This window comes from Lepisosteus platostomus, chromosome 4 (assembly GCF_059453375.1).
Source record: "Lepisosteus platostomus isolate fLepPlt1 chromosome 4, fLepPlt1.hap1, whole genome shotgun sequence".
Taxonomy (NCBI): Eukaryota; Metazoa; Chordata; class Actinopteri; order Semionotiformes; family Lepisosteidae; genus Lepisosteus; species Lepisosteus platostomus.
This window is the reverse complement of record NC_142614.1, coordinates 34,446,242-34,469,643: the sequence shown is the minus strand read 5'-3', so window position 1 is coordinate 34,469,643 and position 23,402 is coordinate 34,446,242. Positions and strand designations below refer to the sequence as shown.

The 23,402-nt window shown below is 37.8% G+C and overlaps 2 protein-coding genes across 6 annotated transcripts in view; one reads left to right on the top strand and one right to left on the bottom strand.

Annotated features, from left to right (window-relative positions):
• The first annotated feature begins 1,701 nt into the window (after positions 1 to 1,701).
• klf4 (Kruppel like factor 4) lies at positions 1,702 to 7,561 on the top strand. Of its 3 annotated transcripts, XM_088629460.1 has the most exons (6): positions 2,815 to 3,119; positions 3,238 to 3,346; positions 4,043 to 4,832; positions 4,919 to 5,083; positions 5,626 to 5,761; positions 6,040 to 7,561. In XM_088629460.1, the coding sequence occupies exons 1-6, from the start codon at positions 3,115 to 3,117 to the stop codon at positions 6,071 to 6,073; spliced, it is 1,239 nt and encodes a 412-aa protein (XP_088485586.1). In that variant the 5' UTR covers positions 2,815 to 3,114; the 3' UTR covers positions 6,074 to 7,561. The 3 variants fall into 3 exon arrangements, with proteins under 3 accessions (XP_088485587.1, XP_088485586.1, XP_088485585.1); XM_088629461.1 differs by lacking the exon at positions 2,815 to 3,119 and adding an exon at positions 1,702 to 1,819 and having other exon boundaries at positions 5,626 to 7,561; XM_088629459.1 differs by having other exon boundaries at positions 2,816 to 3,119; positions 5,626 to 7,561.
• A 9,307-nt stretch (positions 7,562 to 16,868) lies between these two features.
• Positions 16,869 to 23,402, bottom strand: part of rad23b (RAD23 homolog B, nucleotide excision repair protein) — a 59,454-nt gene continuing 52,920 nt past the window's right edge. For 2 of the 3 annotated variants that reach the window (XM_088629462.1, XM_088629464.1), the window contains one exon: positions 16,869 to 17,409. In XM_088629462.1, coding sequence (XP_088485588.1) covers positions 17,296 to 17,409 — 114 coding nt within the window. In that variant the 3' untranslated portion in view covers positions 16,869 to 17,295. Of the gene's footprint in view, positions 17,410 to 18,006; positions 18,104 to 23,402 lie in introns of all 3 variants that reach the window. The other variant, XM_088629463.1, reaches the window with a different exon arrangement.

The window sequence follows — 23,402 nt, the reverse complement described above, 5'->3', positions numbered from 1 at the left end:
TGTGAAAACAATCTATTACACATACAGGATATGCCGTTAAAATAGAAGGTACACATATAAAGGCAAAATATTATATTCTTCAGGATTGATCAAACCCTAAGGAGAGGAACTTTTGTGTGAATGTTTTCATTATAATAAATTAACTAAAACACAATCAGGCTCAACCTAAAATATGTTAATCATAATGAAGAATAACAGGTTTTGAAACTGGTGTTAGTTTCACTTGTTTCCTGACCTTAACTCCATTAAAGATTGTTTTAGTTAATCTTGACATAAAATTGTAACCACATAACATACTGTATGATGTACAGTAGGAACCTAAAATGTTATATTGGACAGCAACAGATGGTGATACACTTCTAATATTGGTTAACATAGTATCCAGAAAATGTGAATCTGTAATTGCTAATAAGGCACTTTGGATGAGACGTGTCTACAGTAAAATGCCATTCAACGTCCCAATTTGAGGGTTACTGAATTTTCATATTCATTTACTGTATATTGATTCTTTCTTAATTATATGAAATTGTCTAGATGTCTATATAATTTTGACCGATTGTATAAATATAGGCAACATCATACATGGAACATCATAAAAGCCACAAATAAGAGAAAATCATTCAATCCATCAGGTTCAATTGTTTCTGTTTCTTTATTATCACACAGAAACCACTGGAGTACTGGCTGCACTGGAAACAACCCTCACACACACCCCACCTTGAATGAAAACAACTAACCACCCCAAGAGAACAGGAAGCAATCAGAGTAATTAAACTTAACCAGCATGCCTTTGAAGTTGGAGGAAAGCAGAACACCTAGAAAATTTACAATTACATCAAGTATTCTACACACAGGGAGAACACGCAAACACCACACAAACTGTCCAGGACACAGAAGCATTGAAGCAGTTGTGCTAGGCACTGAAATGACATGAGATGGAAATAAATATGTGACTGTGAATCACTCCATGAGACAGATATGGTGCCTTAATAACATTATATACAAAGACATCAAGTTTTGGAAGCCAAGTCTTATAGCCATAGATTTATGAATCTTCTGTAACATCACATTATCAGCATGTTATTCAGTTTGGTCTGAATTATGACCAAACTGTTGATTTGGATAAAAGTGTCTGGCAAATAAATGAATCCTCCAAGTAAGTAATCCTCCACGGTTTTCACACATCGCTGAAAAATGTTCCTAATTGCTGTTTGTTTTCAGTAATTTGTTTTGGTGGCAAGGGGCACTGCCTTTTTGGACTTTATTGAGTTCTGATTTTAACTAGACCTTTGAACAATGATAACAGATTATTCTAGGAAGTTTTGTGTCTCTTGGTGAATTAAGATTTCCTTCAATGTACATTTCATCACAGGGCATAATGATATGATTATTGTGAAGATTTTTCTATTTATAACAAAGCTTTATCTGGAGCAGTACTGTGTACAGTATATACTGTTGATTTAATGTCCCTGTTATACTTCTCATTCTCAATACATCAAAATGTACGTGACATTCACATGCTTTTGAGGTTCTGTGTTTACTTCATTGTGCATAGTTTTCTTACTTTACTTTGACTACAGCATAGTTTTATTTCAATGACACACCTCTGTAACTGGCTAGGAGCCATATCCGAAAGCAGTGTTTCGAAATGTAGAAACAGATTCACACACGTACTGTATATAAAACCGACTCCACGCAATACATAAACCTGCCACCTCAACGGACTTTTGCAGGCGGAAATGATTTGAATAATTAATGCATTATGCGACTACACACCTTGATATTCATGGAGCAAAACATTTTTAACTGGAGCACTGCGGTACGTTCTCTCATTACATTTAAGTTATAAAAGGAACGCTAAATTGAATTGAGAGATAGATTTATTTCAACTCACAATTAAATATATACAAATAATTATTTAATTTAATATATTATGGAATTTTTTATTATAGATCAACAATAATCAAATGTTTCTTTGGTGTATTGTTAATGTTGGAGAACATTAAACAAGGAACAAGGAGTTGCTGTTTTTGACTATTTTTAAAACCACAACAAATGCAACCATCGCACATTACAACTACAGTACACAGAATTACAGTACATTTACCGTCATTAAACCCGTTCAGCAGCAAACATCTCGAGCTCGAGGTGGTCATTCCGTCAAAAAGCTGCAACCCGGATCACGGTTTGGTAAACCGGAATTCTTTACACCACGACCATTTGAAAAATATGAAATGTGGCGGAGAGTATAACGGCTGAGTATCATTTAAACCAGGGAGTATTTTGTGAAAAGTGCAGTTTTCTTATCTTTATTGGGTTGAATTAAAAGACAATGCTCCTCCGAAAGGACGTCTGGGTGCTAGCCGTACAGTTTCATCCTTATATTGAACTCTATACGCTTGTGCGTAATTAGCAAAAATAAGTAACTACCTTTGGCACTCCATTGTTTAAAAAAACTATTGTATATAAGTTTGTTTATATGAAACTGATATAGGAATCCTGCACTGTATTCATTCAACAGTTTTTAGCCATCCATTATGGTCTTTATTTGTCCAAACTGTTCTGTTGGGTTGCTAAATCCGGTTCTTCGCATTAAAAATAAATAAAAGCAAACAACAGCACACACAGGGCCTCCCTGTTGCTATCGCTGTGTTTTGATACAAACACAGTAACAAGAGACGTCATTCGTTTTTTTTTTCTTCTTTGCAAACTAGCTGCTGCCAAGGCGCTGTTTCGTCACTGCCTCTACCAGTCCGCCGAAGTTACTGTTTTTTCCCGTTGTCGGAGCAACAAGGAAGGCGTGTCCTTGAACATGATTTAATAAGTAGGGAAGCCCTCTTCACGCGGTCTGTCAGTCGTTCGGGCAATAGAAGCCAGTCTCTCCATGGCAGCGACTATACCAAAGCGTAGAGGGAATCCCCGGGTCTCGCCTCTTTCGTGATCAATTTGCATCACCATTCCACAACTGCTGCTGAACTTCTCCATGTGCTGCTTCCTCTAGATATTGGCATAACGCACACTACCGCTGTATAAACCCATGCAAAACAGGCTGTGCAGTTTCTGTACAGAATATTTGAAATTTCTGAAGCGAATACAAAAACAAGTTATTTATTGATGAGGTGCGTTTTTATATTGCTGATGTTTTCCTTCTTTTTTGCTTTTAGTACTTTCTGTTTAATTCATGCAGGCTCTGGAAAAGTAGAACCAGAATGATTACATTGTTCTGTGTTTTCATAGGCAGCCACCAAGTGACTTCGATATGGCTCTGACCGGGACGCTTTTGCCATCCATATCTACTTTCGCCGGCGTCGAGGACAAGTCCATGGGACCTGAACCTGCTAACACTGTGAGTAGACTTAAACATTACCTCCGTAACGTCAGTGTTCAGGACGGTAAAGACAGATCATACAAGCTACACGCGTGCCAGTATAACATAAGATTTTGTTCTCTTGCACCGCTTCAGGATGTAACGGTAAAATTATGTTAAAGTCGTCTATCGTGATCATATTTATTTACCTCAGTGGGAATCGTTTGCGGTTATGTAATTACAAAAAATACAAAAACAGAGATGGCATGAGTTCGGTCTCTAATGGCAAAGTGAATTGTCCATAGCTGGTCGTTTGTTTCAAATCACAGTAATGTATATATAGTACTGTTTCTAGATTGGAGTATTGACACAATGACAAAAGTAAAGGTTTATTCCATGCTGAAAAGAGAAGAAAAGAAACACAGTGTTTCAGCTATGGGGCCTTCATTGGGTGTGACACAGCCGAAACATTGTGCTTCTTACTTGCTCCTTTGCAGCCTACACATGCTGACCCGGCTACCTACTTGAACCACTTTACACAATGATGTCTTTTTCTGTTGAATGCAGTATTACTATTCTCATTTTTTTAATGGTAGGCCAAATTTTAATGGTATTCCATACTTGACTTTATGTCACATGGTACACTGTATGTATCTGAACAACAAAGAAAAGCAGATTACTACTACTGCCAAGTGACAACTTTATGAAATGACACAAAGCTTTTGTGATATATAGAGATGGAAAGAGGAGCTGTCCCATCTGAAGAGACCATGTGCTCCTGCTGGAGCAACAGGACCAGGCCAGGATAACCCCACTGCCTTGACCAAAAAAGAGCCTGAAGACCTGGACTTGTTGGACTATGATTTTATCCTGTCAAACTCTATGCAGCAACAAGAGCCAGTAATCACCACTTCCAAGAACTTGGCTTCATCTCCTGGCTCATACCCCTATCAACTGCCGTCACCCCAGGGCACTGCCAGCAATGTGTTATACAACAGGGACACCTCTGCCTCATTCACTATCCCAGACATCAATGATGTTTCCCCCTCTGGGGGCTTTGTGGCAGAGCTCATGAGGCCAGAGCTAGATCCAGCATATTTGCAGATTACTAGTCTACATGGAAAATTTGTTGTCAAGACCACTATGGATATGGCGGACTACAGCCAGACCATAAATATCAGCAAAAGCAGTACTGTCGCAAATGCCTCTCTGCCCTTCACCTGTCACAGAATCAAACAGGAGAATCCCAGCACTTGCACCGTCACCAGACCTGTGGATCTGCACCAAGGAAGTAAGTCAGCCTCTGGGAGTAGCCAAAGATCCCTGGTGGACCAGCACAACTTTCCTTCTGGGCAGCCAGTGACAGGTTGCCCTTCCACATCACTCTCTGCAGAGGAAGTCATGAATAGAGAACAACATCCCTCCCCACAGGTTTTAAACCACCCACCACTGTCTCTTCCCCAGGGCTACCATACTTCTGTTAACTACCCTTCTTTCCAGCAGCAATCTTCACTGCAATACCAAGGTCAGTCCTATTTAAAAATGTTTAAGTCTTTAAACTTTCCACATCTGGTTAAAGGGGTGATGCTGACTCCTCCCTCTTCACTTTAGAGCTCATGTCCCAAGGAAACTGCTTGCCAGAGGAACCCAAACCCAGACGAGGCCGTCGATCTTGGCCAAGGAAAAGGATAGCAACCCACACATGTGACTATGTGGGCTGTGGCAAAACCTACACTAAGAGCTCTCACCTCAAGGCACATCATCGTACTCACACAGGTAAGGTTTGATGAAAACAGGAAATAATATGAAATGCACCTATAGTTGAAATATAGAAAGTGCAAACGTAATATAAAAATGCACATATAATATAATAAAGAAAGTGTTCAATTTGTGTCAATCCAATGCATGTTCTGCACAACACTATTTTAAATACTAACTCACCAATGTTCATAGTATTGGACATAGCATGGCTTAATACAATGCTATATTATATGAAGTGTGTATGTTTTTATAACTCACTTTAGCAAGCTATTTTATGTTGTATGCAACAGTATGCAGTCAGAAACATAAATAAATATAAAATAAATGCTTTATTTAAGAAATCACACTACGAGAGAGCTATGTTTTTTGTCATGTGACAAGTAGAATAGAACCATTCAGGCTGATGAAAATAATACCTATTTTGATATTTAAGGGCACAGCTTTGCATTTACCCTTTCATACCAGGGAACGTAAAGACAAGGTGGTGCTATATGTATAGATTACTAAAGGTTTTATTCTTTGTGCGGAATGGCAATGTGTTTTTTGTTTTGTTTTAGGGGAGAAGCCTTATCATTGTGATTGGGAGGGATGTGGCTGGAAATTTGCCCGCTCTGATGAACTGACACGCCACTACAGGAAACACACAGGACATCGCCCATTCCAGTGTCAGAAATGTGACCGGGCTTTTTCAAGGTCAGATCATCTGGCATTGCACATGAAGCGGCACTTGTAAATTGACAGTCAAAAAATAGGACCTGTACTAAACTGCCTTTGTACAGTCTGCATTCTAGCCTCATCTCCTCGGGGCAAGGAACTGCTGCCAGAGCTGTAACTTCAATGCTATGACACTAGTCTTCCAGAGCCTAGAGATTTCCTAATTCACTACAGATATCACAGATATTAGTCATCCCAAGACGATCACTCTCTGTTTAAGTGATGGTCTTCTGAACTGGAATTTCTGCTTTTAACAGGGCGAGACTTGGAGGACCAGGTGCCAAAACATGACTTGAAAATAGTAGACATCAGGGAAAAAAACAGAACGACTTTGACAAACAACATTCCCTTTGTCTTCCCTTGAATGTTGTTCATTAAACATATATAAACAGATATTTTTAATATTACTTTTGAAAGCCATTTTTTACATATATTCTTCAGGTACAAAAGTATTTTATAGGATTTTATTGGATGGTGCTCATTGATATAAATGTATTTAAAGGTACCAAAGGGAAAAGGAAGCCATTAGTGCCGCATGCTTGTCTGTGATTTTTTTGAAATCTCTCTCCCACATACTGTACTTGACCAAAATCAGGTAAATGTTTTTCCTTTTAATGGTGAGGATAATCTATCTGCTGTGGGTGCAATGTGCAATAACCTATAAAGTTTAGTTACAGTAAATTCAACATGCATTAAACACTCAGAACAAAGTATTTTTGTTTTAAAAATGTAAAATATTTTTAAGTAATGTTTAGTTTTGTACATCTGTAAATATAAACTTATTTCTTAAGGATGATGTTTTATGTATTCTTTTACAATTCCCTAAATAAAACAATAGTATTTAAATACATTTTCTTTCACAATGTTTCCAAAAAAAATGTGTTCTTATCAACATATCAATGTACAGTTTTTTTCAATATTGCTCTAGAAAGGAACACCTCTCTCATTTTCCACTCTGTCCCTGACAGACACAACCAAACTTGTCAAAAGAGGTTTATATAAATGCCTAAAGATATTTTAACTACGAAAAAGATTTTTACTGTGAAGTATTCATATAACCTTATAAAATCAAATATTTGTCTAAGAGGAAAATTTCCAAATCTAAAATAATGCACTGCACATTGCAGTCTCCTTATAAACTGTGATTGTTATATCCATAGGTTCCCTTTAAGTAGTGTGATGTCACTACCATATATTTGTTTTTTGTTTTAAAAAAATAAATTTGTGTTCTTATGTGTAAATGTAAATGCATTGCAGTCTATGACAAATAGGAATACCCAGTCATTGTCTATTGAATGTGCTTGTGGGAAGCCTCAAATTTCTTAAGAAATATCAACAAACTGTTGCTAATATAACATTCCAGCTAATAACATTTTCCCCTTAATAACTTGTTAATGGGAAATTTTAAAAATAGAAAAAACTTTAAGGAATTTGACCATAGCAAGAGGTTCTGCATATACCTGTTATTTATGCTTAAATTAAGTTCACTTCAATGTATTAATTCATAATGTATACATATGTTGGGATAAAGCAAAACTATAAATATATATAATATGAATATTATATATATTATGTATACTATAAATAATAATTATATTGTAGTCTTCAGCATATTTCCTATAAAAGCTTAATATTTAAAAAAGTTTTGTTATTCTAAAATGATTTCATAACACAGCTCGCAAGTGTCTTCATAAGTTAATGGGAAACTTGCCCAGAGCATGGTTAGGCAACATCATAGCTAAATAAAAATTATACCCTGAAGAGAACATATTAACAAAACCTGTTTCCATGCTATTCTTTTTTTTCATTATGTAATCTATTTACCAAGCGTACTCAGATTCACCACATACAGTACAACATATGTGCAACATATGTGTAAGTTATTATTCAGTTCTTGCTTATTGTCCTGTGAAAGTTTCAATTTACATTTTTCAACCTGAAATAATATAGTATTAATTCTACCAAACACATTTAACTTAACCTGCATTCTTCTCAAATGAATATAATTTTGTACATAATGAAGTTAGTCAAATAAACAAGTTAAGGTAAAATAAATAGTGAAAGAAGCCCTGATAGAGATTTAACACCTAATAACAAATTCATTTAAGTCCTTTACACAACCGCACATTGTATTAAGAGGAAATATGCTTTCTTTGATGCATTAATCACCAAATATGTTTTAAAATGTTTTTGTTTTTCTGCATATGTCCAAAAGCAGGTCTGGAACAAGGCACATACTGAACAAGACTGTCAGTACACTGACTGAAGTACACTCCCCAGACTCAATTTGCTATTTTTAAGAACCCATATAAAATATGATTTACAACAAGACTTATGTGGATTTTATTAGCAGAAAGGATGACTTGATAGACAATTAAAATGCATTAAAAGAAACATCAGTTTTGGAGAAGGAAATTGTCCAAAACCAAGGCATTTTTTAAAGTAATGTGGTGATGGCAGCTAATCAGGCAATTGTGAAGTATTAGGAAAAAGCCATATTTCCATCTCCAAAAAATAGTGGGAGTGTTAGCTTAGAGTATGCATTGTTCTTTCAAATATGCATCAAAAGGCATGTTGAGGGAGGAGTGGTGGCACTCTGGCTAAGGATCTGCACCTGTGGCTAGAAGGTTGCCAGTTCAAACCCTGTGGCTGGCAGAGAGATCCTACTCCATTGGGCTCCTGAGCAAAGCTCTTAACCCTAACTGCTCCAGGGGCACTGTACAATGTCTGACCCCCAGGCTTCTCTCTTACTGTCTGTGTGTCTGTATCTAATAGAGAGCAAGCTGGGGTATGTGAAAAGATGAATTCCTAATGCAAGAAATTGTATATGGCTAATAAAGTGAACTTATCTTATCTAAAAGATTTGGTTCCAACATTCTTACAGCTCTAAGAAAGAAAACAGATTCCGTTGTCTACTAGAACAAAAAGGAAGTAGGATAAAAACACGAAATGTTCTGCATTATTGTGACATTATCAATGTCTTTTTACCCTTCTCTTATTCGGACACAATTCTTGGAAAACTGTTTTTGGAAGGGGCCAGAAGTCTGTAATGTATTTATGGCTATGGCTAAAAGCTTGTATCACCTGCTATAATACCATCAGTATCACAAAGCTTTTAGTCATTGCTGTAGTACTAAGCCTCTGGTAGTATATCAGTCACAATCCACAAATTCTAACCTTTACTGCCCCTTTAGGACTAAACATCTAATTTCTTCCACTCAAAACATTTGAAGCTATTTGAAGTTTGAGTTGGTATTGTTCAGTTGCTTACATTCAATACTCTCAATAGGAGAGTAAATATAAAGAGATAATAAAGCATACCATTATTATATCCATTCATGTTTACAGTATGAAACAGCTTAAGCTATTCATGCATATCACTTGTGAGATTGTTAAAAATGTACATTTTAGGTGGTCATAAACAACATAAAAACCACTTAGTACAATTACTTGTGGCTTTTGGTGTTAAAAGTACACAAATTTAAATGACAAAAAGGAGACTTGAGTCATAGTGAATAATAATATTAATGATGTGGAAAAACTATACAGTATATTGTATACAGCATACAGAAGTCTTCTATTAGGAGAACATCTTAAATTGGTTTTAGTGAAAATATTTCATGAGTTGTAGGATAAAGAAGTTCTAAGAGCAACAAAAGCAGGCTTTACTGAGCAGAAAATAATAAACAGAGCCCTGTAAAAGGAGTATTTATGTTAATTCTCTCTTGGGTGGCACAAATTGCTTTTTGTTGGGAAACAGTCAAATTTGCCTTGCTTTCCTGTAGTCTTTTCTGCTACTTGGAACCCTCTCAACATGTATAGCACTGTTTCTGCTATACTGCTACTGCTACCAAGATATCAGTCTTTGGAGACTGACATTTCCAGGGAGCTCCTGTTGCATCCAGAGAGTAAGGTTCTGTCATTCTACCCAAATTACCATAGCATTTCATCATGGGTTCTAAGATGAATGACTCGTATACCACTAGGTCTTAAAGTAAAAAGTGCATGGTTTATTGAGCAGTAAGTGATAAAAGAAACCATGTAAGCAGAGTGGTCAGCAATGGGTTAATTTCTGAACCTGGGGTGCTAACTGTGTGGAGTTTGCGTGTTCTCCCTTGGTTTTCTCTGGTTTCCTCCCTCAGTCCAAAGACATACTGGTAGATAAGTAGACTTCTGGGAAATTTGGCCCTGGTGTGAAAGTATGTCTGTGTGTGCCCTGTGAAGGACTGGCATCTTGTACAAGGGTAACCTGCCTTGTGTCTGATGCTTACCAGGATAGGCACTGGCTTGCCCAGTACTGAATAAAGCGGTGAAAAGAAAATGAATGGATGGATGGAAATTAAAATTATAATGTTAATGCACTCCAGCATGTCCCTGGTATGTGAGTGTAACTGTAGGGCTCAAGATTCTTTTCTGTGTTTCTTCAAGACATAGTGAAACAACTTTAATATCTAAAGATGCTTATCTTAATATTTCTAGAACGATCTGTAGCATTTTCATATCAACTGGTATGAAACTAAAGAATTAAAAAAAACAAAAGATTCACAAAAATATAAATAAAACACATTATTGCTGGTTTTAAAAATTAAACATTGGATTCTGCAGAATGACTGACACAAGTACCTCTAACTCCACCTTGTGGATTATACTAGAATTGCATTCTGCTTTGAAGGTATGAAAACATCTTCTTAACAGTAGACAATTAATAATAATAATAATAATAATAATTGCTTACACTTATATAGTGCTTTTCTGGACACTTCACTCAAAGCGCTTTACAGGTAATGGGGACTCCACCACCACCAATGTGCAGTATCTACCTGGATGATGCGACAGCAGCCATAGAGAGCCAGAACGGCTCACCACACATCAGCTATCAGTGAGGAGGAGAGCAGAGTAATGAAGCCAATTCATAGATTGGGATTATTAGGAGGCCATGATTGGTAAGGGCCAATGGGAAATTTGGCCAGGACGCCGGGGTTACACCCCTACTCTTTTCGAGAAACGCCCTGGGATTTTTAATGACCACATTAAAAGGTTTTACATCTCATCCAAAGGACAGCGCCTGTTTACAGTACAGTGTCCCCGTCACTACACTGGGGCATTAGGACCCACATGAGCCACAGGGTGAGCACCCCCTGCTGGCCCCACTAACACCTCTTCCAGCAGCAACCTTAGTTTTTCCCAGGAGGTCTCCTATCCAGGTACTGACCAAGCTCACACCTGCTTAGCTTCAGTGGGTTGCCAGTTGTGAGTTGCAGGGTGATATGGCTGCTGGCCATTATTAGCAGTGAGATAAGTTCAGTATTTAACGTCTTCCCATATTACACAACTTGTTACATTTTAAAAAAGCATAAAAGCAAAGCTGCAATATTTGTTTTTTAATGCCTTTGTGTATTTTTTTTCCATAAGAGAGACTTCTCTGGACTGCTGATTGTTAGTGGAAGATTTGGAGACCAGAGGCATTATACTGATGTCACTGAGAGCTTTAGAATCATAGGTGGAGCTGATTAGGTGTAAAATGTTGCCACATACATCTATAAAGAAACAAAATATGTTCCTCTTTTGAAAAGTGAAAGTGAAAGTCCAGAAATTTCCAGAAGAAGCTCCAGCAACTGAGAGAGCACCATGAGATGAAACAGGCTTGCAAATTCCATATGATTGGAGACATGCTCTTTATTTAATCAGCACCTCTATAGCAAAAAAAAAAAGATAATGACACAGAGGAACATAAGATCATAATTCTATCCTTCTCTTTATGCTAATCAAGAAGAAATGAGAAGGGGAAATGAGGTATGCCCAGTTGGCCCATCTTACTTGTTTGGTAGTTTGTCCGCTAAGTCATTTAAACAACTCTTATTTTTATTCTATTTATGTTTTAATGAATTTGGACCTGAACCACCTTAATGGGAAGCCACATTGTTTCGCTACAGAGTGAAAAAGGTTCAACATAAGAGACTTTATCTATACCTATACCACTTAGGAGTTTTTATACCTATATTTTTAGACCTGCACTATCTCCATTAAAGGGGAACAGCAATGTTATTTTTATATTTCAAGGTTAGAAAGAATCAGCATTGATGAGTACACTTCAAACCACAATAAAAGTAAAATGAACACATTAACTTGTAAAACCTCCAATTTACATTATAAATAAATAATTTCCAGGTATGCACAACACCATATTCTGAGATTCAGAATGAATGTCCAGTGAAGTGAAGCGGCCTTATTACATCGTAAAGAAGCAGGCTTGTGAATATATCTCTTTTAATCCAATAGAACTGCTCTTCAAGACATACTGTATATATTTTAATCCAATAGAAATATTGCTCTTCGACTTGGAAGAGTTTTGCCAATAAATGGAACTTACTTGTTAACTCTGCATGTAGATCGTGTTTGAAACTTTCTGCAGTGAAATATCTGCTGCACAACCTGTAATTCGCTTGTACATCACATTACATTAATTACAGTGACTAGCGAGCAGGAAGGGCCCCATCATGTTACAATTCATGGGAACTCTTGCTCTCACCATTGGAGAGATCAGGGGTTTGTGATAACATGGTGATTTACAGTAGTTTCAGAAATTAATGTACTTAATTTGAAAATTGTTTTTTCTATACCATCAATGAATGTATTTGATTAAATTGATTTTAACAAGATTTAATAACGTAACTGGGAAATTGGGACTGCAATTCCCTTTTCTTCTCTGTTCTATACTGAAGAGATCTAGTTTCTTCAACTTGTCCATATGACTGTCCCCTGAGTTTTGTTGTTCTTTTCTGTGGTATACCAACTAAAACTGAAAACAGTCTCTGTTGGACTGAAGATCTTAATTATAATTTCCCTGAATGTACAGTAAATACCAAACCTTTTCCTATATATCCAAGCATTGTTTGATTATTTTCCTCCATATTTTAAGGACATAAAATAATCTAAATTCCAACATCCCTTTCAATGTAACTTCTTACAGGACCAGCGCATGTGACATGTATAGTCACATGTATAGTCACACCAGCAAATTTCACTAGTTGGCTATGTTGAAATTATTACTTCCATATCGCAGATTGTTTTTCTAAATATATCATATCATCTTTACTGTACCCTAATGTCCAAGTTGCTAATCTTATAATTCTAGCAAGTTAGATTTAGAAAGGGAAAGACTTGTTCATGTCTTTTAAAATTGTATTCGTCTAATTTAACTATCATTTCCATAATTTTTCTAGTAACATAAAACTGGTCTGTAGTTTCCTGGTTCAGTTGTCCTTTTTTGTTCATTACATTATTTATTATTTTGTGCATTATATATCTATATACCCTTTTATATCCCTGAAATGGGCAGCATGGTGGTACAGTGGTTAGCATCGTTTCCTCACAGTGCTGGGACCCTGGATCTAATTCCTGGGAAGCCATCTACATGAAGTACGTTCTCCCTTGTTTGTGTAGTTTCCTCTGTGTGTTCTGGTTTCCAAGATAGGCTCCAAATACTCCACAACCCTGTATTAGATAAAGCACTTAGAAAATGGATGCATGGATATCCCTGAATCATGGACACACAATGCAGTCCACTCCTCTGTTCCTTCTGATTTTTTTCTTTATATCTCCATTAAATCATTTAAGCTATATTTTCCTGGCATTCGACTTCACCATTTAAGTAGTAAATTTGTTTGGACCTTTAACATTGTATTTGACATTGACTCTATATGCATCTGTTCACAGTCTCTCATTCCTTCATTCCAGTGGTTCTGTGCCATCTCTTCCCTTAATTATACATTTTTTTTTAAATCACTAAGAAATCTATTAAACCAATAACTTAAAGACAATAAGAACCTCGTCTAGTTGGTGTTTTTAAAACTAACTGAAAACGCAATCATTAACCTCTTCAGCCACCTAAATTTCAGCTGTGTTCTCCATCACAAACTCCATTTTCTGTGTGGAAAGCAGAAATTGACAAAAATAACTTACTAAATAGCTTTCTGATGTCATGAGAGAGTAAGCTATGTGCATCCATATTCGCATTAGGTTGTTAAATCGTTTTTCTACTTTAACCCTTATGGATTCTGTTGTATTACTACCTTCTTGCTTCACTTCTCCATCTTAAAGGTTACTTTTGATACAAAGCCCCTGCATGCCTGACTGTGATTAAAATGATATACTACAATGGCCATTGCCGAACATGGTGCAGTTCATTAAGTCTTTATTGTTGCAATAATGCCACTAGCAGAGCATACAGTTCTTAAATGTTCAGGGTTGTGAGTCACCAACAAATTGGTGGGTGCCTACTATGGCAGCAGAAACACTGCAGAGCCTTATGTTCCAATGTCTTTGTTATGTGCAATACAAAGTGGAATCGCCAGCTGCTGCATGCCAACACAAAAATAAAGGACAGCCTGACACAACAACAGATGAGTCTCAGGCTGGTAAGTCAGTATAGATCAGTGGTTCTCAAACTTTTTTGACCAAGTACCACCCCTGATCAAACCAAAGCATCCAAATACCACCTACAAGTCATCTTCTCAAAGGAACCACAGTAAAACTCAATGACCAACATGAGCGTGTGCACACACACATAAAAATAGCACTGAGTACTAAGTTAATTTGGATCGTACTGCCTTGTTTTCCGACGCTTTCTAACATGACCAGTGCTGTCTGTGTCAGGTTCAGCAGAAGAGCTAGTGTCGGTGGCTGATAGGTTTACCATACATCCAGATTTTCCCGGCCACGTCTTCTGTTTTGATCCTTATATCTCCGTCTGGGGGGAATTTTGAAATATCCAGAAATGTCAGGGATTTCGATCCCATTATTTTCACCTTAAAGAATAATAAAAGTTAAAGAGAGAGAATTTCTGAACTCTAGTTTGCTTCATGACCTACGTTGTCGTTCAGGTTCTGTCCTGTACATGTATGATTATGTAACAAGAGTGAAATCGGGCATCAATATTAGTGTCTTTATTCAGTTTGTGCAGTGCAGAAGCATTTCCTCGAAAGGCTCCCTATTTTGTTTCTCATTTTCCTACCCTCAAACACAATGCCAAAGTGAAAGTGTCAATTCACAGCAGAACTAAAAAAATAATTTCAGTGTATTCGAAGTGGCAGGGAAGACTGGGAAGCTGAATGTTTGGTATGTAAGCCTGGTAGTTTTGTCTCCGTGGCTAATAAAGGTGTACTTGGCTTGCAAGCTCTTGTTGACTCAGACAGACACAAAAAGGCAATTCGAGGAGAGAGTTCCTAAACCAAATTTACAGATTCTTTTATAAAATCTGGCAGCAAAACAGAGGGTACTGTTATTGCAGCATTGCACACAGTTAAACATCATCAACGTTACTTTACCAATGAACATAAACGTGGGATATTTTAAAAACCCTCTTTATCCGGACCCCCTTCACAGATAAGGCAATAGGAATGTTTCTCAGGGTGTCCCCCTTTTTTTAACCTTAGTGGCTGATATATAATCCTCCTCGTTCTCAACAGGTGTGCATGATCTATTGGAGCTAGTGTCAGAACTCTTGGCATCTATTTCTTTCAGCCATGACATACTTGATTTTTGCAATCTTGAATTTTCGATCACTTGATCATAGTTGGCGAATGTGGCGCTAAGCTGTGTCTGAAAGCTCGAGAGTATGAACACTCAATTATTAGCGTGCACTGTATCGATGTAGCTAAGTACTGCTGTGTATTTGATACATAAACTAATTTTATTAAAATATAAAATAAGAAAACCCATCTCAAGCTTTCTGAAACCGATTGAGTAAATTACAGATGATAAATTTACCTAACTATTCATTATTAAACTTTTAATTCCCAAATTTTCAGTGCACACAACACATTTCCAGGGTCATCTGGCATACCACCTGGGGGCACTCCATGTACAGTTTGAGAAACAATGGTATAGATGAATCCACCACAGAGCCGGATGCACCAAAATAATACACCACAGAACTGAGGGCTCCAAGTAAACTGGAGTAAAAAGTGCAGAGTTTACTGAAGAGATGAGGACTCAAAATTTAACATCAGAAGTTACATAACTTGTAGCTGACTCAGTCAGTGCCATTTCTGGCCACTGGTAATATTAGGAAGGTGTTAGAGCAGTACTGGCCAAAAGGAAAAGGAATCAGATTTCTACTGCAATTACAAGTGAAGGATGTAGGTGTGAAACAGTTGTCCATACCCTGATGGCTTGAGTCCACAAGAGAAAAACCAAGGGGTACAACAGTGTCGAGAGGAGTTAGTGCTTGGGACCCTGAGCCTGGGATTCTGCAAGCAAAGGGCTAGTGTAGTTGTGTTCTGACCTCTAGCACGATCCCAGCAGATCCCTGTATTTTTATAAGTACCGTTTTTAATGCATAAAGATCGAAAACATATCTAATTGTCTCTTACAGAAATATCACAATGTAACTGACATCACTAGAACTATGCACATATTTCAATACGAGGTAAAAGATTCATCATTAAATTACCACAAACGCATTCCCTGGAAGAGGGGTAACCAATGTGGTGAAGAGTACTATTGCAATTAGTCCTGGGATAGGAGACATCCAAGATAAAACAGGCTGAAGTCTTAAATGGACCAGTCTTCCCTATGGACCAACATTTCTAAACTGGTGCCCCAGTATGGTTAATGGAGAGACTGTGCTGCAGTAGGTGCTGTTCTTCAGATGAGACATTAAATGGAGGTTCTGACTATTTGTCATTAAAAAGACCATGAGACTTTATGAAAGACTGGAGTATCCAAGCCCAAAAGGGCTACATACAGCCTTAAAAAAAAAACCTTCATTCAACTGGTGAAACAGTTTCTCACTTCTCTAATGCTGTATAGTGTGACTGCTGTACATTACCCAGGTGGGAGCTATATCTAAAGATTAAATCTTTCTAGGTCATGAAGATTAACAAGCACTTCAAAATACACTATTCGTGCCTGCATTAAAGTCGTCTCAATATTCATTCTAACTTACATGTTTTAAAAAGTGTTTATTTTACCTTATAGGGAATATTTATATACTTTGTGCACATCCTTTAACAGCTGGTTTAATGCCAGTTCGGGAAAAAAATCTTGAAATGTTCTTCAGATAGAAAAGCAAATGAAAAAGAAACAATGTTTAAAAATTTTACTCTTTCAAACTGAATTAAGCAGTATTGGGAATCCCAATTAACCAAACAAAAGAAAGAAAAATTGTAAACAGGAAAATGACATAAGAATGACCATAGAACCCTCCCACCCCAAATGGTAATTTGTAAAACATATACAATGATCAGCATTGAAAATTGGATTTGCTTCCCATTTATGAAGAAAACAATAATGTTTGTCCTAGTTTTTTAAAAATTAAAAAGGTTGCGCACACCAGTTATTTCTAACAAAGCAAGTTGACTTGCACTGCCTGTTATGAAGTCAGAAAGATCATTTTCCTGAATATAAATTGTTCATCCAGTGTTACCATGAAAATATATTGCAAAATCTAGGAAAGTAGCCTGTGTACAATATAATATTAAACTGAAAAAAATGCAGTTTCTATCTCCCCTTTAATCATCATCAAAGTTCTGTTGTAGAAGGAAATTCGCAGCCAAGTTCTCATTCTTCTCACAGGCAAAGTAGGCTTGAATTACAAGTCCTTCAGGGAATCCTAACGCTTTGAGCTGAAAGAGAAAGAAAGCAGAAGAGGTTAGTAAGCTCAAATTAAGGTTTACATATTAAGAATTGCCCTACACTTGAACTTACAGGTTTACAATAGTGTAGTTTTCTGTGTTTATCAAAATCCATAAACAAGCAAAAAGCTTTGAAGATCATCTGAGAAATTACAAGCTCTCTTTGAGAAAGACTCACTGCTGGCAGCCTCTCAGCAGAGATGCTGATAGTGACTGTTCTGTCCACTGTTAATGACAACATCACCAAGCAATTCTGCAGCAAGGGCTACACTAACTACTAAGTAATCTGTAAGTTGGCTGGGAAAACGTATGAGGTGAACATTCGTCCATAAGGAGGACACCTTTAAAGCGGAGACGATGGCACCGAAAATTTTCTCTTTAAAGCCCTGGCCAAATACGAAGACAGTACGCACAGTTCAAAATTCAAAATGAATTAAAAACTACACATCCCAGTAAACATAGTGGTGCTTGTGATCCTTGCGTTTAACCAACGAAACAGGGCAAAAATTATTTAGTCACATGACTTTGGTGCTGAGTTTCGAAAGCTTAACCTATAAGTGAAAGTGAAATTTACAAACAATAGGCTACCTCAAACTGTCAGTTACACGACTGTGTACGTCGCTTAGTTATGGAGGCGGGAAAACGACCCCCCTCCCTTCCCTCTGGGTGCCTGACTTCTTGCCATCTTTAACCATTATGTGTCCGAATCGCAGCATAGGAGAGAGAGAGTAGGAATAGACACGTACAGAAAAAAGTGAATCCCAGCTACAATACAAATATATTTTTGTAGTAAGGGTGAACAAAACATCAGTATTTACCTCAAGTAATTAGTGTAAGATTTATAGTTGAAATCTGAGCCCAAATATAAAGTTACAATCTCTATAAACAGAGCAATGTTGGAAACACTTTTTCTGAAGCAGAAATACTAAAAGAAAATAAATGCTTTTAGACATCTCAAATCAGTTTCAGTCAAGGTCCCCAAAACGAAAAAGAAAGAGTGTTTACATGGAATAAGTTAGATTTATAAGCAATCTCATTTCTTATTCATTTAAACAGTGAAATTTCAGCTGCAGAAGATCGCACCAGAGATAGCTGTAGCTCTTCTTATGTTCAGGAAAGGGTGAATTAAGCCTTGTCAAGTGCAATAACTTTAGTGACCAGTAATAAAAGTTTAAAAACTGCATTGAGCAATGTTAAAATGCTGGAAACTTCACAATTAAAGAGGTCTGTAGGACAAGTAACAAAAGATATAGAATACAAGCTTTTTTAGTCTGAGTCTAAAATTCAGTCTAAAAAATTAAGGCAAATGAAAATGTAGGATGTTAAAGTGTTAAAGATGTAAATATAAAAATACAAAAATGCACATGAGCAAAACATTTTTTAAATGGAGCATGTGTTGCACTGAAATAAGAAAACAGGCAAAAGCCATGACCAGACATTGTGAAGAAGAGGGATGCAGGAACACTTGCAAAGGCTTAGATATACCAAAAAAAATCACAGCTGTTACAAAAGATCACAGTGTATATTTTGTCGCAGTTGTTTGATCTGATCAGTATGCGAAGCCATTTGTGACAAACAAGTAGATAGATAGATAGATACTTTATTGATCCCGTGAGGGAAATTGCAGTGCAACAGCAGCTTAACACACACAACACAGCCACAGTGTAACGAATTATATACTAATAGTACAATACATACAATACAATACAAGAGTTACTCACAGTCCGGACACACAAGAGGAAACTAGAACAGAACAGTACACAGAAAATCGTATCACACGTATGAATATAAATATAGATGTAACCATAGATATAAATATAAATATAAATGTATTGCACAGGTCCCTGGCATATATTGCACAAAAGTGGTTGTAAACGGGAAAAAGAAAAAGAAAGAGAACAGATGTAGCAGTATATGTGTATATGCGTTTAGTCCAGAAACAGGTCACTGTCGCTGTTGCCTCTGCCAAGACGCAAGGTGGATGCATTGTACAGTCTTATGGCAGACGGCAAGAATGACCTCCTGTAGCGCTCCCTGTCGCACCGTGGGTGAATCAGTCTATTGCTGAACGTGCTCTTCATTCCTGCAAGCCTGTCATAGAGGGGATGGGAGAAGTTGTCCATGATGGCCTCCAGTTTGGACATCATTCTCCTCTCAGCCACTACCTCCAAGGGGTCCAGGTCAGACCCAATGACAGAGCTCGCTCTCCTGATGAGCTTGTTCAGCCTTTTGGAATCTACTGCTCTAATCCCAGAGCCCCAGCACACCACTGCGTAGAAAATGGCACTCGCTACCACCGACTGATAAAACATGTGTAGCATCTTACTACACACATTGAAGGACCTGAGCCTCCTCAAGAAGTAAAGTCGGCTCTGTCCGTTCTTATAGATGGCCTCGATGTTCTTAGACCATTCCAGTCTATCGTCGATGTGCACTCCCAGGTACTTGTACGAGTCCACCATCTCCACGCCACTCCCATGGATGTAGACAGGAGTAGGTTTGACCTTTTTCCTCCTGAAATCTACCACCAGTTCCTTTGTCTTTGTAACATTCAGTTCCAAGTGGTTCACCCCACACCACTCCACAAAGCTGCTGACCAGTCCTCTGTACTCCTCCTCCTGCTCACCCTTGATACATCCCACAATTGCAGAGTCATCTGAGAACTTTTGCAGGTGGCATGACTTTGAGTTGTACTTAAAGTCCGAAGTATAGAGAGTGAAGAGGAATGGAGAAAGAACTGTCCCTTGAGGTGCCCCTGTGTTACTCACTACCAGTTCAGACACGCAGTTCTGAAGTCTCACAGACTGTGGTCTGCCCGTCAGGTAGTCAGTGATCCACGAGGTCATGGAGGCATCGACTTGCATCTCCTCCAGCTTCCTCCTTAGAAGTAAGGGCTGGATGGTATTGAAGGCACTGGAGAAGTCGAAAAACATGATCCTTACAGTGTTGCCAGCCCTGTCCAGGTGTGAGTAGGCCCTTTGCAGCATGTAGATGATCGCATCCTCCACACCAACACTGGGCTGGTAGGCAAACTGTAGGGTGTCCAGTGATGAGCTGACCATGGGTCTCAGGTGGGATAAGACCAGTCTCTCCAGTGTCTTCATGATGTGAGAAGTCAGTGCAACTGGTCTGTAGTCGTTGAGGACAGAGGGGCGCCCTTTCTTTGGTACCGGGACTAAAAAGTATAGTTTTGATCTTTTTTTTCTGAACCATGGAAAATATGATCATGTTTCTCTATAATAATAATAAACTTTATTTTATATAGCAACTTTAAAAGCAGCATCTCAAAGCAGTACAATAGGTATATTGCTTATAACTGTTTTTATACCTTTTACACAGGAGATGTTATAGGCTGCAGAGGAAGATGAAGTTAATGAACTCGCTGAATATCCGCTGTTGAATGTTTACATAGATACTGAAATAAGATTTTATTTTAGATTTTGTGAAGTTGCTAGTGTTGAACTGTGAGGCACATAAATTGAAGGAATGGGCAAACATAGCTGATGCTGTTACATGGAGCTACACCTTAAAAAGGATCCTCAGCCAAAATGTTGTTTCTTTTCTTCTCTTTTTATCATGGAATAAACCTTTACTTGTTCCTTTGCATCTTCTGTTTCCTTAAGCCAGCACTATAAAATAATTTATTCTCAGTGAGATGCTGCCATCTCATAGTGGATTTCTATCAATGTGTATAGTTAGAGTACCTTTTTAAATCTTCAATCTCTTTATCCAATACAGGGGAGCTGGAGCCTATCTGAGCAAGCAACGGACGCAAGACAGAATACACCCTGGACATAACGCCAGTCCATCACAGGACAGACAAACACACACACACTCACACCAGGGCCAGTTTTCCCATTAACCTACTGTAATTGTAATTAACCTACCAGTGTATGTATTGTAATTAACCTACCAGTATGTTTTGGACTGCCAGGGGAAATCAGATCAGCTGGAGAAAACCCACATGCACCCAGCTAAAATGTGCAAACTCCACATGTATTATACCCCAGGAATTGAACCTAGGGCCCCAGCGATAGCAATGCTGAACACTACACCACAATTAGAAATAATATTAATAATTCCTAACACTTATATAGCACTTTTCTGGACACTACACTCAGAGCATTTTAAAGGTAATGGGAACTCCCCTCCACCACCAATGTGCTGCATCATTCTGGATGATGCACCAGCAGCCGTAATGCACCAGAACACTCGCCACACATCAGCTATTAGTGGGGAGGAAAACAAGAGCAATGAAGCCAATTTATAGACAGAGATTATTAGGAGGCCATAACTGATAAAGGCAATGGGAAATCTGGCCAAGAAAGACACCTAGTCTTTTCGAGAAAAGCCCTGGGATTTTTAATGAACACAGAGAATCAGGACCTCGGTTTTACATGTCATCCGAAGGATGGCGCCTTTTGCAGTATAGCATCCCCCTCGATATACTGGGACATTAGGACCCTCACAGACCACAGGGTGAGCACCCCTAGTTAGACCCCTCCTATTCTAGCAGCAACCTTAGTTTTTCCGAGGAAGTCTCACATCCAGGTACTGACCAGGCTCACACCTGCTTAGCTTCAGTGGGTTGCCAGCTGTGATATTACTGCTGGTGTTAATGTATGGATAGATACTTATCTTTCTAGTTCAAAGATTTGCATGCGTAATTTAATTTTGAAAGCCACCGAGACGACTGGTGCTACTGTTGTATTTCCGAAAAAAATAAACATACAATATACAGAAAAAGTTCAAGTTCAAGAAAAAATTCAAGTAGGTAGCTGTGTCAGTATACGTAGGCTGCAAAGGAACAACTAACGGTTTATTCCATGATGAAAATAAAAAAGAAACGTTTCAGCTGTAAGAATGTTAATAATTATTGATTGTTAGCAAAACATTTTAAATTATATTTTACCCTCATTTTGGATTTTACTTATTTTCTGATAGTCAGATTTAACGTACATTTGAATAATGACTTGTAAATTTCCAAGATGCGGAAAAGGGGGATGGTGCAGTGGCTCTGTGACGAAGGATCTGTGCCTGTGGCTGGAAGGTTGCCGGTTCATATCCCGCGATTGGCAGAGGAATCCTACTCCATTGGGCCCGAGTTATGGAATGGTGAAGTCAAAGCCCAGATCTTAACCCCATAGAAATGCTGTTGGGGGTCTTGAAGCGGGCAGTACATGCAAGAAAGCCCTCAAACATAACACAGTTGAAGGAGTTCCGTAAGGAGGAGTGGGCAAAAATCTCCCCAAGTCGATGTAGGAGACTGATGGACAATTACAAGAAACGCCTACAAGAAGTGATATCTGCCAAAGGGGGCAACAGCAGCTATTGAATCTATTTCAGTCACCAGCTTTTTTATCTTGAGATGTCAGGAACTCTTATGCTGTGGGTTTTTAGGGCCGAGGCAAAATGTAAGCTGGGCACCAGGAAATGCTATCGAAAAATGAAGTAATAAAGCAGGATTATTTATTATAAAACCATTTGACAACACAGCACATGCATTTTTTTTTCAATGTGAAAACGCTTAGACTGAAACTGTTAGTAATATTGTATGCCCAACCAAAATCATATTAATATCGCATATCGCAATATTAATATGATAAACAGTAGATTTTATATCCTTATATATAATATTCTCCATTGTATTAAAAATTACAACAGATACAAATATTGAAACAAATCCAAAATATTTTAAAACAGAAGTTATTAATGCTACTTTATTTCACATCTGCATGTGAAATCAGTGTGCCCAGTGGGTATTTTGTTTATACTACAAATTAGTCTTTGGGCATACTGTCAAAATTCTGTAAACCTTTGTTGAGTTCTCATGAGACAAAGGGGTTCATTTTGAAAACGCATGCACTGCTTGCAAAGTATGTGATTCTGACAAACTAAAACAGCTAATTTTGCTAGAAGAATTTAAAACTGTCTGCCTGATGGTATTGTAACTTATTTGAATGAGGAGAAAGTTACCTTGTTAT

What these genes read in the sequence shown, in the direction of transcription:
- klf4 (XM_088629459.1), top strand. An exon ending in GACCTGAACCTGCTAACACT is followed by an intron (nt 3,347 to 4,042) that starts GTGAGTAGACTT and finishes TGTGATATATAG; the next exon opens with AGATGGAAAGAGGAGCTGTC. An exon ending in ACATCATCGTACTCACACAG is followed by an intron (nt 5,084 to 5,625) that starts GTAAGGTTTGAT and finishes GTTTTGTTTTAG; the next exon opens with GGGAGAAGCCTTATCATTGT.